Source organism: Urocitellus parryii, chromosome 10 (genome assembly GCF_045843805.1).
Source record: "Urocitellus parryii isolate mUroPar1 chromosome 10, mUroPar1.hap1, whole genome shotgun sequence".
Classification (NCBI taxonomy): Eukaryota; Metazoa; Chordata; class Mammalia; order Rodentia; family Sciuridae; genus Urocitellus; species Urocitellus parryii.
Genome location: NC_135540.1, coordinates 82,408,868 through 82,421,797, shown reverse-complemented (window position 1 = coordinate 82,421,797; position 12,930 = coordinate 82,408,868). Strand labels below are relative to the sequence as shown.

The following is a 12,930-nucleotide window of genomic DNA, read 5'->3' as shown; positions in this document are numbered from 1 at the left end:
TTTGCAAACATTATTTTTTTTAGAAAATAGAAAATCATTAGAGAATAGAGAATGATTTCATTGTAGTTCAGAATCTTTCAGAATGTGCTCAGATTAATTGGCCATAAAAATTGTGTATGTGAGAGTGCCCCAAATTATTCATAGGCCAAGAAATTATTCTTAGTTTCACAAGAAATCTGATAAACTTTTTACTTTCACTTTCTTCATGTAACATAAAAGGATAACAGTATTGTTTGAGATAAACTCTAAGAAAGGTACCATTACCTGGGTAAAGACAAAGGAAAATTAATATCTCAAATATATTTTAAAAATCTTTCTCCAGCATGTATTTCTGACATATATTGACCAATTTAAAGTTTTTACTCACCTTTTTTTTTTTTTTTTGGATTAAATGTCTTCTCCAGCTCTACCAAATTCTAAAGCCTCTTCTGATACTGTGAAAGTAGTCTTAGAGTTTTAAGGACTTTCTTTTTCTTTGAGAATACTAAATTCTATGAAAGTAATAATATACCCCAGTTGAATCAGCTACCTGATTCTAAAGCTATACCTTTTTTGTTTTTTGCACTAGAAACGTGATTTGCTTGTTCATTTTTCTCAATGTTCTTAGTTATGAAACTGAGCTAACCATAGATATCTATGGTCTATTTGAAATAGAGTTGGGAACAAGTGATCAGTTGATTAAGTGAAATACACTGGACACCAGACAAACCTTATCTTATAACCTGAGAGAGAGACATACTGACCAATCAAAGCTTCCCTCCTGGTTTCTGCTCATCCCCTGCCTTGCCACTTTGCTGAGGCCATAGTGAGGTGCAAACGGGGAAGTATATTTAAGCAGATTGCCCACTTCAATCCAGAAAAAGCTAGACAAAGTACAGTTACCTTATTAGAACATTTTTGTCCTGGTTTTTACTCAACATTCTTTTGAAGTAACTAATTTTGGCTTTGTAAATGTTTTTTAAGCTTGGATTTTCTATGACATTTGAAAAAATGCATTCTGATATCTGAGTATATGATGTGTGTATTGTTTGCAATGAACTGAACTTCAAATCATTTAATATAAGATGATTAATAGATTTATTGGTCCCTACTTTTTCCCTGCAAGGGTTGAAGCCTTCTTTTCTAAAATAAATCACTTTGTTGAGGGTTGCTATGATAATGAACTGTAATGTATGCTAAACACATAGAGGGCAAGGATCACATGCATTTCTTCAAGGCTTAAATAAATTGGGCTATCAAAGTTGTTGGTGGAAACTATGGGGAATATTTAAATATTGTTTATTAAGTTTATTCATTTTGCTTTGATTGAAACAATCAGAGTAGACTATAGAGCCATCATTTTAGTGGGAAGTTAAAGTAGGTGACTGACTGAGATGATATTGTATTTACTCTAGACTTTGCTGAAAGATTACACTAAGGGGAACTTATTAGTTCATATGATATTTTAAAAAGGCACAAAAGCAAATTTTCCATATCTAATAGTCATAGAGTTGGTGCATAATGTTTCACATAAAATGGGAGTTGTTTAAAGTAACATTTAGACTCATACATTGAGCCTGTTAGTGAAACAACAGCTTCCCTGGGAGACTATGGCATTTATATTAATATGATAACATAAGCACCAGAAATCAAGCACAAACAGATAATAATTCAGGACTCTGAGCAGGGCAGGATGGGAAGATGCTTATCTCTGCAGGTCTAGCGTATATGACTGCCATTCCTAGAACTAAGCTGGGAATTATGTAGTTGTTTAATATCAATCACTTCAGCATGATACCTTTAATTAGATTCAATAGTACATCTAGTCTCTCTTTGAATGCCTCTAACATTCCTTTCTCTTCTTGCCCTTCTAAGATTCTCAGTCTCTCTTTCTCTTTCTCTCTCTCTCCCCTCCTCTTTCTTACCCACCTCTCTTCCCCACACAGCCACAACTTACTTGCTTGAAATCACAAATTTTATTTCATCCTTGGAAAAGAGAATCAGAATTAGATGCTTTTCATTCTCTTGGTTAGTGTTCCAGCTCATTTTCTCTCGCTCACACATATGCCTGACATTAAATGATGAATTGCTGTTTCATAACATGCATGCAATGAGACCCCATCATCATAATTTAACCATGTAGTTCTGCTTAGTGGCAATAGAGAAATTATTAATTAGCTAATTTTATAATAGAATATACAGAAGTTCCTTTATTGCCTTGGGGCAAAGTACTGTAATTTACCAATATCATCTGAGTTAAATTATGAAAATGAGACTTACAAAGGCAAAGATTAAAAAAAGGAAAGCTGATAATCACAGAAGTGTATCTGTTGGAGAACAGGATTCTTAGTTTGAGGACAATAGCCTGATTTTCTTATATTTGTTTGTGACTCTTCATAAGGTCATTTGTAATAAGTCCCAGACTGAGAATTATGACCAGATAAATGAAATGGGAAATTAATTTGTTTTAAATGATACTAGACATTATCATGAACTTCTCCAGCCTAATCACACAAATGAGTTCAAATACAGCCCGGAGACCTGCTAGAGATAGGAACTGGCACACCCCATGCTAAATGATTGTAGAATCAGTGAGGAATCAAATAAATGCACAATAGAGAACAACAGTAATTAACCTACTCCAGCAAACTTTGCTTGTATTCATTCAAAGTTTTAAGATAATTTTTGAAAAACATTTTTGATTACTTTTGAGATATGTGTTCATCCAAGTCTTCATCATAATATATTCATCACCCCCTGATTTTCTTTGTGCCCCTTATAATCATGTCTTCTGTCCCTTCCTGCCCATTCCTCAATGCCTCTCCCTCAGTTTCCAAGCAATCACTAATCTATTTTCTGTCATTGTTAAATAGTTTGCATTTCTAGATTTTACATGAACAGGATCATATATTATGTATATATTCTTTTTTGTCTGGCTTATTTTATTCAGATTAATTATTTTGAAATTCATCTATGTTATAGTGAATATCAGTAGTTCATTTCTTTTTGTTGCTGAATAGTGTTCCATTGACTAGATATATTGTAGTTTGTTGAGTTGTTGATGGAATTCTGACTTGGGTCCAGTTTTTGGTTGTAAGAGCTATGAACATGTCTTTGTACTGATATACTTCACATTCCTCTTGGGTAAATACCCAAGATAATATGAAAAGATACACATTAATTTTTGTAAGAAACTTTCAAACAGTTTAACTATTTTCCAAAATGTAACATTTTACATTTCCACATAAAGAGATACAGTTCTATATCCTTACCAACATTAGATGTGGTCAGTCTTTAATTTTAGACATTCCAGTTAGTAGTTATCTCTCCTACAGTTTTTCTTTTCTAATTTGTTGATATTGTGAAGTAAATGGGTTGGTTTTTCTAATTATATTGATTTACTGTTCTCTCTTTTTTATGTTGTCATTGATCATAATATTCCTTTGAATATAGTTAATTCTGCCAAATTTTTGTTTTGAAAATTTGTATCTATTTACAAAGACAATGGCCTGAAGTTATTTTTTTTCTTGTAAAGTCATTTTTTTAAAAAATTATTCCTGGTGCTAGAATCAGAATAATACTGGAAACCTGGCCTCACAGAATGAGTTTGAAAATATTCTGTCCTTTCAGCTTTCTGGAAGAGTTTGTGTAGAATGTGTTTTATTTCTGCCTTACTTGTTTAGAAGAAGCCACTGTTAAAGCTACTTGGGTTTGGGTTTTTCTTTGTGGAGAGGACTTCAACTAGAAATTCAAACTCTTTAAAAGAGGGCCATTCAAGCCCCCCCACCCCCCACCCTCCCCCACCCCTTTGAGTTTTGGCAGTTTGTGTTTTTCAGGGAATTTGTTCATTTTATCTAAGTTGTCAATGTTATAGTCAAAGTTTTCCTAATATCCCTATAATTCTAATTTTAACATTCTTTGGACATGCTGTGATGTCTGTCATTCCTATTTCTGACATTGTTAATTTTGTCTTTGCTTTCTGATCAGTTTAGCTAAAAGTTTCATCAGATGCTTTGATATCTAGAAGAATGAGCTTTTTGAGTTTTACTACTATTTCTATTGGATATCTCAGTGATTACTGCTCTCATCTTTCCTACTTACTTCTACTTATTTGGAGTTTAGTCTATTATTATATTTCTAGTTTCTCAAGGTGGAAGTTGAGGTCATTGATTTAGGAGCTTTCCTTTTTTCTAATATAGGCCTTTGGGTCTATAAAATTTTTCTTAACTACTGTTTTAACAATACCTCACAAATTTTAGTATGTTTTCATTTTCATTCAGTTTCAAATAATTTGTTTTCCCTTTTTTTCCTCTTTAACTCATTATTTTTGTTTTTTGTTTTCCAAATATTTGGGAATTTTCCAGAAATTTTTTTATTTATAATTCCAGTGTGCTCAGAGAGCATACTTTATAGAAAAACCTTTTTAAATTTTTTGAGAGTTGGTTTATCTCTTGAATATAGTTTATGGTGGTCATTGTTTTATATGGACCTGAAAATGTATTATATTTTTAAGTGACATCTTCTATGAATGTCAATTAAGTGAAGTTGTATGATATATTGTTCAAATCTTCTATACTAAATTCTTCTCTACTTGTTCTATCAAATGTTGAGGAAGAGATGTTGAGATCTCTTGTGGTAATTATAATTCTACCTTTTCTTTCAGTTCTACCAGATTTTGCTTTATGTGCCTTGAAGCACCACCATTAAGTGCATATGTATCTATCTATTGATTTTGATAAAATTATTATTGCAAAATGGCTTATTAATATTCTTTGCTTAAAATTAGTTTTTTCTATTACTATAGACACTCCAGATTTCTTTAGATTAATTTTAGTATGGCGTATCATTTTTTCTATTTTACTTTTAACCAGTTTTTATTTTTTTCCTTGTACCTATTTCAGTGTGTTTCTAGGTGACAGCATATTTGGGTCTTTTTTTTTTTAAGTTTGATAATCTTGCTTTTTAACTGGGGTAATTAGATAATTTAAATTTAATGTGCTTCCTGGTATTATTAAATACATTTTTCTGCTATTATTTTCTATTTTCCTATTTATTCTTGTTCCTTTTCATCTGTTTTATACCTACTTTAGGATTAATTGAAAACTTTTATATTTTTAATGTTTATGTATCTAACTGGCTTGTTAATTATAACTTTCCATTTTATTTTAGGATTTATAGTATGCATCTTTAGTTTCCAGTGTAATTTCAAATGATATTATTACCATTTTCCATATAGTACATGAATCTCAAAAATTACACTTCCATTTTTCCTCTTCCAACTTTCTTGCTATTATTGTTTCCTTTTACAAATGCATAAGTCCCATATAATATTATTTGAAGTCATTTTTTTCCTGCTTGAAAATAATGTTTATTGCAGTGATCCACAGTCATTTCATTTTCTAGCATATATATAGCTAAGACAATTTAAATAAAAAGTAAGGTGTAAGAAATATTGTTGAAATATTACACATTTTGTATCAACATAACTATATACTTTTTTAATTTAAAATTTTAATTTTGTGCTGGAATTGAAACATATTTAATATTTTATTACTACCTTTTTAAGAAAATGCTCTTTCCTGTTAACTAATATGTTTGTATATTTTGCTGAAAAATGCACATAGCTATTGAACCTAAAATATTTATGTTTGTAATACTCTAGTTAGGATAGTCCTGATATAATATACTGGCAAAAATGTGCTCTTAATTTATAATTGGGCTACCCTATAATATTTAGATATGAATATTATGCAATCAAGTAAAATACATGAAAAGGAAAGATGAAAAGAAAAAAAGTATCTTTCTTCCTAGAGGATCTGTACAGTAATTCCATGTAATTAGTGAGACCATGTAAAATGTCTGACAAATTTCAATTTGGCAAATATTTTTCAGGAAAATATTTAAACTATGAGAATAACAAATTCACTGTAAAAATGTAGCAAAATTTTCTATTAAACATTCAGTGAAGATGTTGTAGTCTCCCTAACAGGTAGAAAAGAGAAATTGGAGGGTGGGTATTAAGAACAATAATATTTAAGCTTCTCCATTTTAGCAGATTAGTTATAGTTCTTCATCAGGTGTGGTTAGCACAGATAACTAAATCCTGGTCCATAAATGATAATGTATATTTGATGATAGATTCTATGGATAGAATACAAATATGCTATATTTTACAGAGTGGGGCAGGATGTTAAATCAAATTTAAATACTGATGTTAAAAAAAATACACACCAGATGTTTCTACAGTGTTTTTCTACTGTGATTTCTTTATTTGAAGCCACAGGTCTACATAGGGTTCTTATAGGTCATGTAGCAAGTGATTTATAAATAAAATCAGAGAAATAATGTCATCACATTAAGAGACAGAACTGCTGGATTCTTTCATTATGTAAAAAGCTCACATCTTGGGAATCCACGGTTGGAATTATTATGGAATACCTGAGATGTATCTTGCCCCAATTAACATTATCATGCTACTCACTACAAAAAATCCCAAAGGCAGACTAGAGAAGATAGCAGTATCATCATTTTCAGAAGACTGAGCTGTAACCCAACCCATTGACTTCATCACAGCTTTCTTCCATGTAGCGTAACGAATATCGCTTTCTGTAGCCTGTATCTGTGGTTCAAACCTTTCCATCGTGATTGCCGACAAATTCTCAGGTTCAAGACTCCAAACGCCTATTCCTTCTGCAGCTCCTGCTGCCATGGCAGCTCCCAAAGCAGTTGTTTCAGGCATGGAAGATTTTACTACTGGAATATGCAGAATATCTGCTTGTAGTTGCATAAGAATATTGTTGTTGGTCATTGCTCCATCAACCTGCAAATGAGTGAGTGGAATTCCACAATCACGATTCATGGCATCCAAAATCTCTCGGGTTTGGAAACAAACAGCTTCTAATGCTGCGAAAGCAATATGATATTTGTTGGTAAAATGAGTGAGACCACAGATTATCCCTCTTGCACTGGGCTCCCAATAAGGTGCATATAACCCTGAAAAGGCTGGGACAAAGTAGCAGCCATAAGAAGTACCTGCTTCTTTAGCAAGTTTTTCAACTTCTTCTGAGGTTTCTATAATTCCAAGATTGTCTCTTAGCCAACGAATAACAGCACCAGCTATCGCAACAGAACCTTCCAATGCATAACATACTGGCTTGTCTCTGCCTAGTTTGTAAGCCACAGTTGTCAGAAGGCCATGTTCAGAAAATACACATTTACGACCTGTATTACATAATAAGAAACAGCCTGTTCCGTATGTGTTTTTGGCTTGTCCTTCCTGGAAGCACATCTGTCCTACCAATGCAGCAGACTGGTCCCCCAAACACCCAGATATTGGCACACCTTCCAAGGCTCCACTTTTCATCAGGCCATAGATCTCAGAAGAACTCCAGACATTTGGAAGAATATTCATTGGAATTTCAAAAAAGTCACAGAGCTCTTTATCCCATTCTAAAGAATGGATGTTGAAAAGCATTGTCCTACTTGCATTTGTCACATCTGTACAATGGACACCTCCATTAACTCCTCCTGTCATACTCCAGATAAGCCATGAATCAATGGTACCAAAAAGAGCTCTACCTTCTTCAACAGCTTTTTGAACATTTCTCACATTGTCAAGCATCCAGCGAAGTTTCACTGCACTGAAGTAAGTGCTAAGTGGAAGGCCAGTCTTAGACTTGACAAAGTTATTGTTTCCCGGAATTTTTTTACTGAGATTCTCAACGGTAGACTGGGTTCTGAGATCAAGCCACACCACAGCATTGTAGAGAGGCTCTCCAGTTAACTTGTCCCAGATGACAGTGGTTTCCCTCTGATTGCTGACTCCGATCGCTTTTATGTTGGCGATATCAACGTTCACTTCATCAAGTTTCTCACACGTTCTCTCTATACACTCATAGACGGACTGAAGAATTTCCTTAGGGTCTTGTTCCACCCATCCTTCTCTGGGGAACTCTTGGGTCAATTCCACTTGATGATGACTAAGTAGTTCTGCTGTTTTTGAATTAAAAACCAGAAAGCGAGTGGAGTTGGTACCCTGGACCACTGCCCCCACCAACGGCCCCACAGCTCCTTTCTTTGGGGCTGCCATGACACCAGCCAGTCGCCTCTGGCAGCTCTGGTACCGTTTCCCAGGAGACGGCGGCACTGGGGGAGGGGCGCGCAGCCAGCCTGGCACACGCTGCGCAGGCGTGGCTGCCTCTGGGGACCTTTGCCCCCTAACTGGCGCTGCACCCTCTTGCCCCGCCCCTGCGTCCCAAGCCCCGCCTCCAGCATCTTCTGCGTCATTGGAGCGTTTGAAGTTTAAACAAGTTAGATGTCTATGCGTGTAATTCAGGATACCGGTGCTTTCCCTCTTTCGTGTGCCTCTGTATTTCTGTTGTTTCTTTTCTTCCTGTGAGATAACCTTCAACGTTTCTTTCAGTGCAGGTGTGCTGGAGATGCATTCTTCCAACTTTTGAACCTCTAGAAAGCATTATTCTTAATATTGAAAGCTGTTACGTGTATTTTTCTCTGCCTTTCCGTTTTTCTTCGGTCATTTTAATCAATTTTATCATGATGTACCTTTGTGTAGTTTTGTTTTGTTGTTTTCCTGCTCTTGGTGTTCATGGAGTCACTTGAATCTGTAGGTTTACAGATTTCATCCAATCTGGGAAATTTTGACCATTATTTCTTCAAATATGTTTTAATTCTCTCTTCACTCCCCTAAGAACTCAGATGACACATATTGGAGTTATCCTACAAGCTCACGGAAGCTCTACCCATTATAATTATCTTTTCTCTGTGCTTGATTTTAGAGAGTTTCTAATTATTAGACCTTCAAGTTCACTAATCTTTTCTTTTCCAACGTCCAATCTGCTGTTAATTCATCTGGTGTATTTTTCACTTCACACCATCATAGTTTTCATTACTAGAAGGTCAATTTGTGTTTTGTAAATATGTACTTAAATTTTGAACACATGAAATATAGTTAGAGAAACTTTTTAATTTCATTTTCTGCTAATTCTAAAATCTGTGTCAGTTCCAGTTCAATTATCTCTTCATTATGACTTCTTTGCATGCCTGCCATTGTAAATGCCAAACACTGTAATTTCACCTGGCTGGATGCTGGATACTTTTATATTCCTATAAATCTTCTTTGAGAACTTTGTTCTCAGATGTAGATAAGTTATAGGGAAACATTTTGATTCTTTGGGTCTTTTAAGATTTGTTAGGTGGAACAAAGACCATACTCAGTGTAGATCTAAATAAGATTTTCCTTCTTATTCTATCCAGTGCTGATAAAAAATAAGGCTCTGGTGACTGGTAGGAATAGTCACTCTGCTCAATCCTGGGTCAAAACTGGATGCTGTTTTCTCTGATATTTTTATGTGCAGTTCAGCCTCAAGAAGTTCTTCACTGGGTTGGGGATATAGCTCAATTGGTAGAGTGCTTGCCTACCATGCACAAGGTCCTGGATTCAATCCCCAACACCACACACACACACACACACACACACACACACACACACATACAAAATGCACTGATCAAAGCTTAAATGAACACTTGCGGATCCTCTGAAGAGCTCTGGAGTCTGTTTCTGTGTAACACTTCTCTTTCCAGTATATATACTGCATAGTCTAGCTTCCTTAGTTTCTTTGGATGCTTAGCTCTGTCTCCTTACCATAGAATTTCCACTGGACTCCACCTGGGTCCTAGGGCCCTGTGATATGGCCTCAAAACTTCAAGGCAGTAATCTACTAGAACTCCTACCATTTGTTTCTTACCTCTTAGAAATCATTATGAGCCATTGTTATATATTTTATGAATTATGTGAACTGTTAATATATTTTTGTTCATTTTTTTATAATTGTTTCAGATCAAAATTTAAATCCAATGTCTTTTAGTCTGTCTTTGCCAAAGTGAAAGTCCTCTAAATGTAAACTTGAAGTTTTAGATTAATTGTAAAAGGTGAATAATTAAAGTTTATTGAATATCTACTCAATGAATAGTTTTTGGTTTTTTTTTTTTTTTTTTTTTGGTACTGGGATTGAACCCAGGGGCACTTAACCACTGAGCCACATCTCCAGCCCTTTTTATGTTTTTTTTTTTTTTTGAAACAGGGTCTTGCTAGATTGCTAAAGCTGGCTTTGTACTTGTAATCCTTCTGCCTCAGCCTCCAGAGCCTCTGGATTACAGACATGTGCCACCATGCCCAGCTTGAATGGTAGTTTTCTACATTAGGGCATACACTACATTTCTGAATTAGCTCAAGGATGAGGCTCTTTTATTCCTAGTGAAATCAAACAGAACAAGATAGAAAATAACAACATTAAATGTAATATTGTTATTTCACTATTTTAGCTGGATCATAATTCCCATCAAATAGAATAAAGCCAGATTATTATTATGTAGTGGAAGGTAGAAATCATTAGAAGCAAGTACATATTTTCCTGGTCATGTTTTTTTCAGTTTTAAAATTCTGAGATTTTCTAAGCAAAAGTTTAGAGGCAACATATACCACTCTGTGGGACCACACTACACCTGAATTTGCATGGAAAAGATTATATTTAAATTGTTTTAAACATTTTTCTCCCCCAAGTATTTGGCAGTAGTAAATATTTATGTGTGTAGATTAACTTACAGAATGAAATTATTGGACCAAATGTTTCTTGTCTATATCCCTTTTTCCTGTCATACCAGTATACACAAACACATTTTCCCAATGCCTTTTAAGTTCAAGGAGGGCAGATATTTGGGCTATTTTATTCATTCTACATTCAGTCTGATCTAAATCAAGGAACTTAGAAAATGTTTGTTGGATGAATTGATGAACTTCACTATTTCTGATCCTTACTTTATTAAATAATTATAATAAAATTAAGATAATTTTAATTTTGCTTGCTGAATGGACTATTGGTTATTGACTTTATAATTTAATGTATTAAGATGGATTGATGAATAAATAAGGGGTGGGTAGATGGAAATCTGCAATAAGGTTAATATATTTAAATGCTAATTGTGTGATCTATATGGTAGATACAGTGGTATTGAAGGATAAATTTCTTTTAAATTTCCCCTAAGTTTTCAAATTTTCTTAATAAAATCTGGGTGAGTAAGTCAGCTTTCCATCACTATAATGAATAACTGAAATAATTAACTCATAAAGAGAAAATATGCATTTTGGCTCTGTTTTGGTGACTCCAGTCCATGAATAGGTGGACCATTTGGGCTCTGGTAGGTATACTGGATGGCAATGGTAGAGAGTGCATGGCAGAGCAAACTGCTCCTTTTATGGCCAGAAAGTAGAAGAGGTCAGGATCCTACAGTTGCCTTGAAGTTCATTCTCCCAGTGATGTAAGGACCTCCTGCTAGACCCTGTTTCCTCAAGGTTTCACCACCTCCTTGGGGACCAGGTCTTTTAATACATGGACATTTGGGGGGAATTTAACATCAATACTATAGCAGTTTCAAGCTGCAAAACACAGTTAATAGAAATCTATTTTATATAGGTTCCTTTGTTTGGATAGACAATTGAAAGACATAAAAACATTACTGCCAAGTTTACATTGATTTGAGAGTTTCTTTAGTAGAAATATCTAGTTATTGTTGTTTTACTAAAAAATCATTAATTACAAATCATTTTTATGAAGATATTTACACTTTTATTGTAGGCATTTTCTTCTGCTTTTTATAAACTTTGCAAATCCTAGGAAACCAGCTGTGTGTTTAACTTCTTGGCTTTTAACCAGAAATTTCAGATATCCAAGAATGCCCTATGGTTTTTTTAATCTCAAGAATGGGAGTAAGTGGGAAAGTTTAGCTTTCACTAAGTTTCACCTATCTTAGTCTTGAATTTATGTAACCTGATCATAAAGGCATTCATTTATATAGTTTGTGGCTAGGAAATGTGACTTTTTTAGATTGTGTCATAACCAATGCATCATCACAGTTGGTAATCTTCAAAACACTGATGCATTTTTCTACATGCTGTTCCCAAATGTGCTGGACCAGCTGTTGAGAGCCATGCCATCCAATCGCCTGGAAGACCTCTTCTTGGACCACAAATCACCTAACGTACTATCCCTCTTTGTTCTAATGACGAATGGAAAAATTAAAGCAAGCTACCGTGGTTTATTACTCATGTTTTCTCTGTTAAGCATGGGCTGTGGGAGTCACTGCGTCCACATTAGGAGGCCTTGGCATTCTAGGTAAGCACTCATGACATGCAAGCCAACACGTTTAATATTCACACGTTTGAAAGTGATTTTATGAATGTTTGAATCTTGAAATTTGTGTGTGTGTATGTGTGTGTGCGTGCATGTTCTTTGTCATTTTCCCAATGAGATCAGCCCTGACACTGATCTCAATGTTAATGTATTCCTGCTTACATTTGACTTTGGAATATGTTACAGCTAATTATCATTACACAGGATGAAAGATCAGAGCCCTGAGTGAGGTGCTTGGGTTTAGGAACAAAGGGAGGGCAATTCAGCATCTTGGCTCTGGGCCCAACAATTGTAATGGAACATCTTGAAACTGGTGGGATCTTTGCATTTTATTTATTTATTTATTTATTTATTTATTTATTTATTGTCTTCCCTCACTTTTTGAAAGGGGGTGAGAAGAGGGGTTAAGGGTTAGAAGGGGCTGAAATTTCCCCTTGAACATGATGTCAATATGTTGGCATGTCTCCTTTTATTAAGATGCCATCCAACTGATAACAAGTCCTGCTGTGTTTTACCAACATAAAAAATTAGACTGGAGACCGAGGAGCGGCAGGTGGCTTTTGGCACCAAGAAATAATCACACTTGATGTGGAAAGTAAAGTAAAAGGAGCCATCTGTTCACTGCAGGAGGACGTGAAAAATCACATTAACATATTGTCACTAACATCATGAAATACACAGTTAATAATAAATTTAGTTATCATGGCAAGTCGCATTGGATACTTACTCTGAAAATGCAGAATGT

At 34.7% G+C, this 12,930-nt stretch overlaps 1 protein-coding gene across 1 annotated transcript; it reads right to left on the bottom strand.

Moving 5' to 3' along the window:
- Window positions 1-6,406: 6,406 nt before the first annotated feature.
- On the bottom strand, window positions 6,407-8,068 carry Gk2 (glycerol kinase 2). The gene has a single exon (XM_026403141.2). The coding sequence runs from the start codon at window positions 8,066-8,068 to the stop codon at window positions 6,407-6,409; it is 1,662 nt and encodes a 553-aa protein (XP_026258926.1).
- Between the last annotated feature and the right edge of the window lie 4,862 nt (window positions 8,069-12,930).

Coding starts and splice junctions, on each gene's coding strand:
- Gk2 (XM_026403141.2), bottom strand. CDS start 8,068: ATGGCAGCCCCAAAGAAAGGAGCTGTGGGGCCGTTGGTGGGGGCAGTG.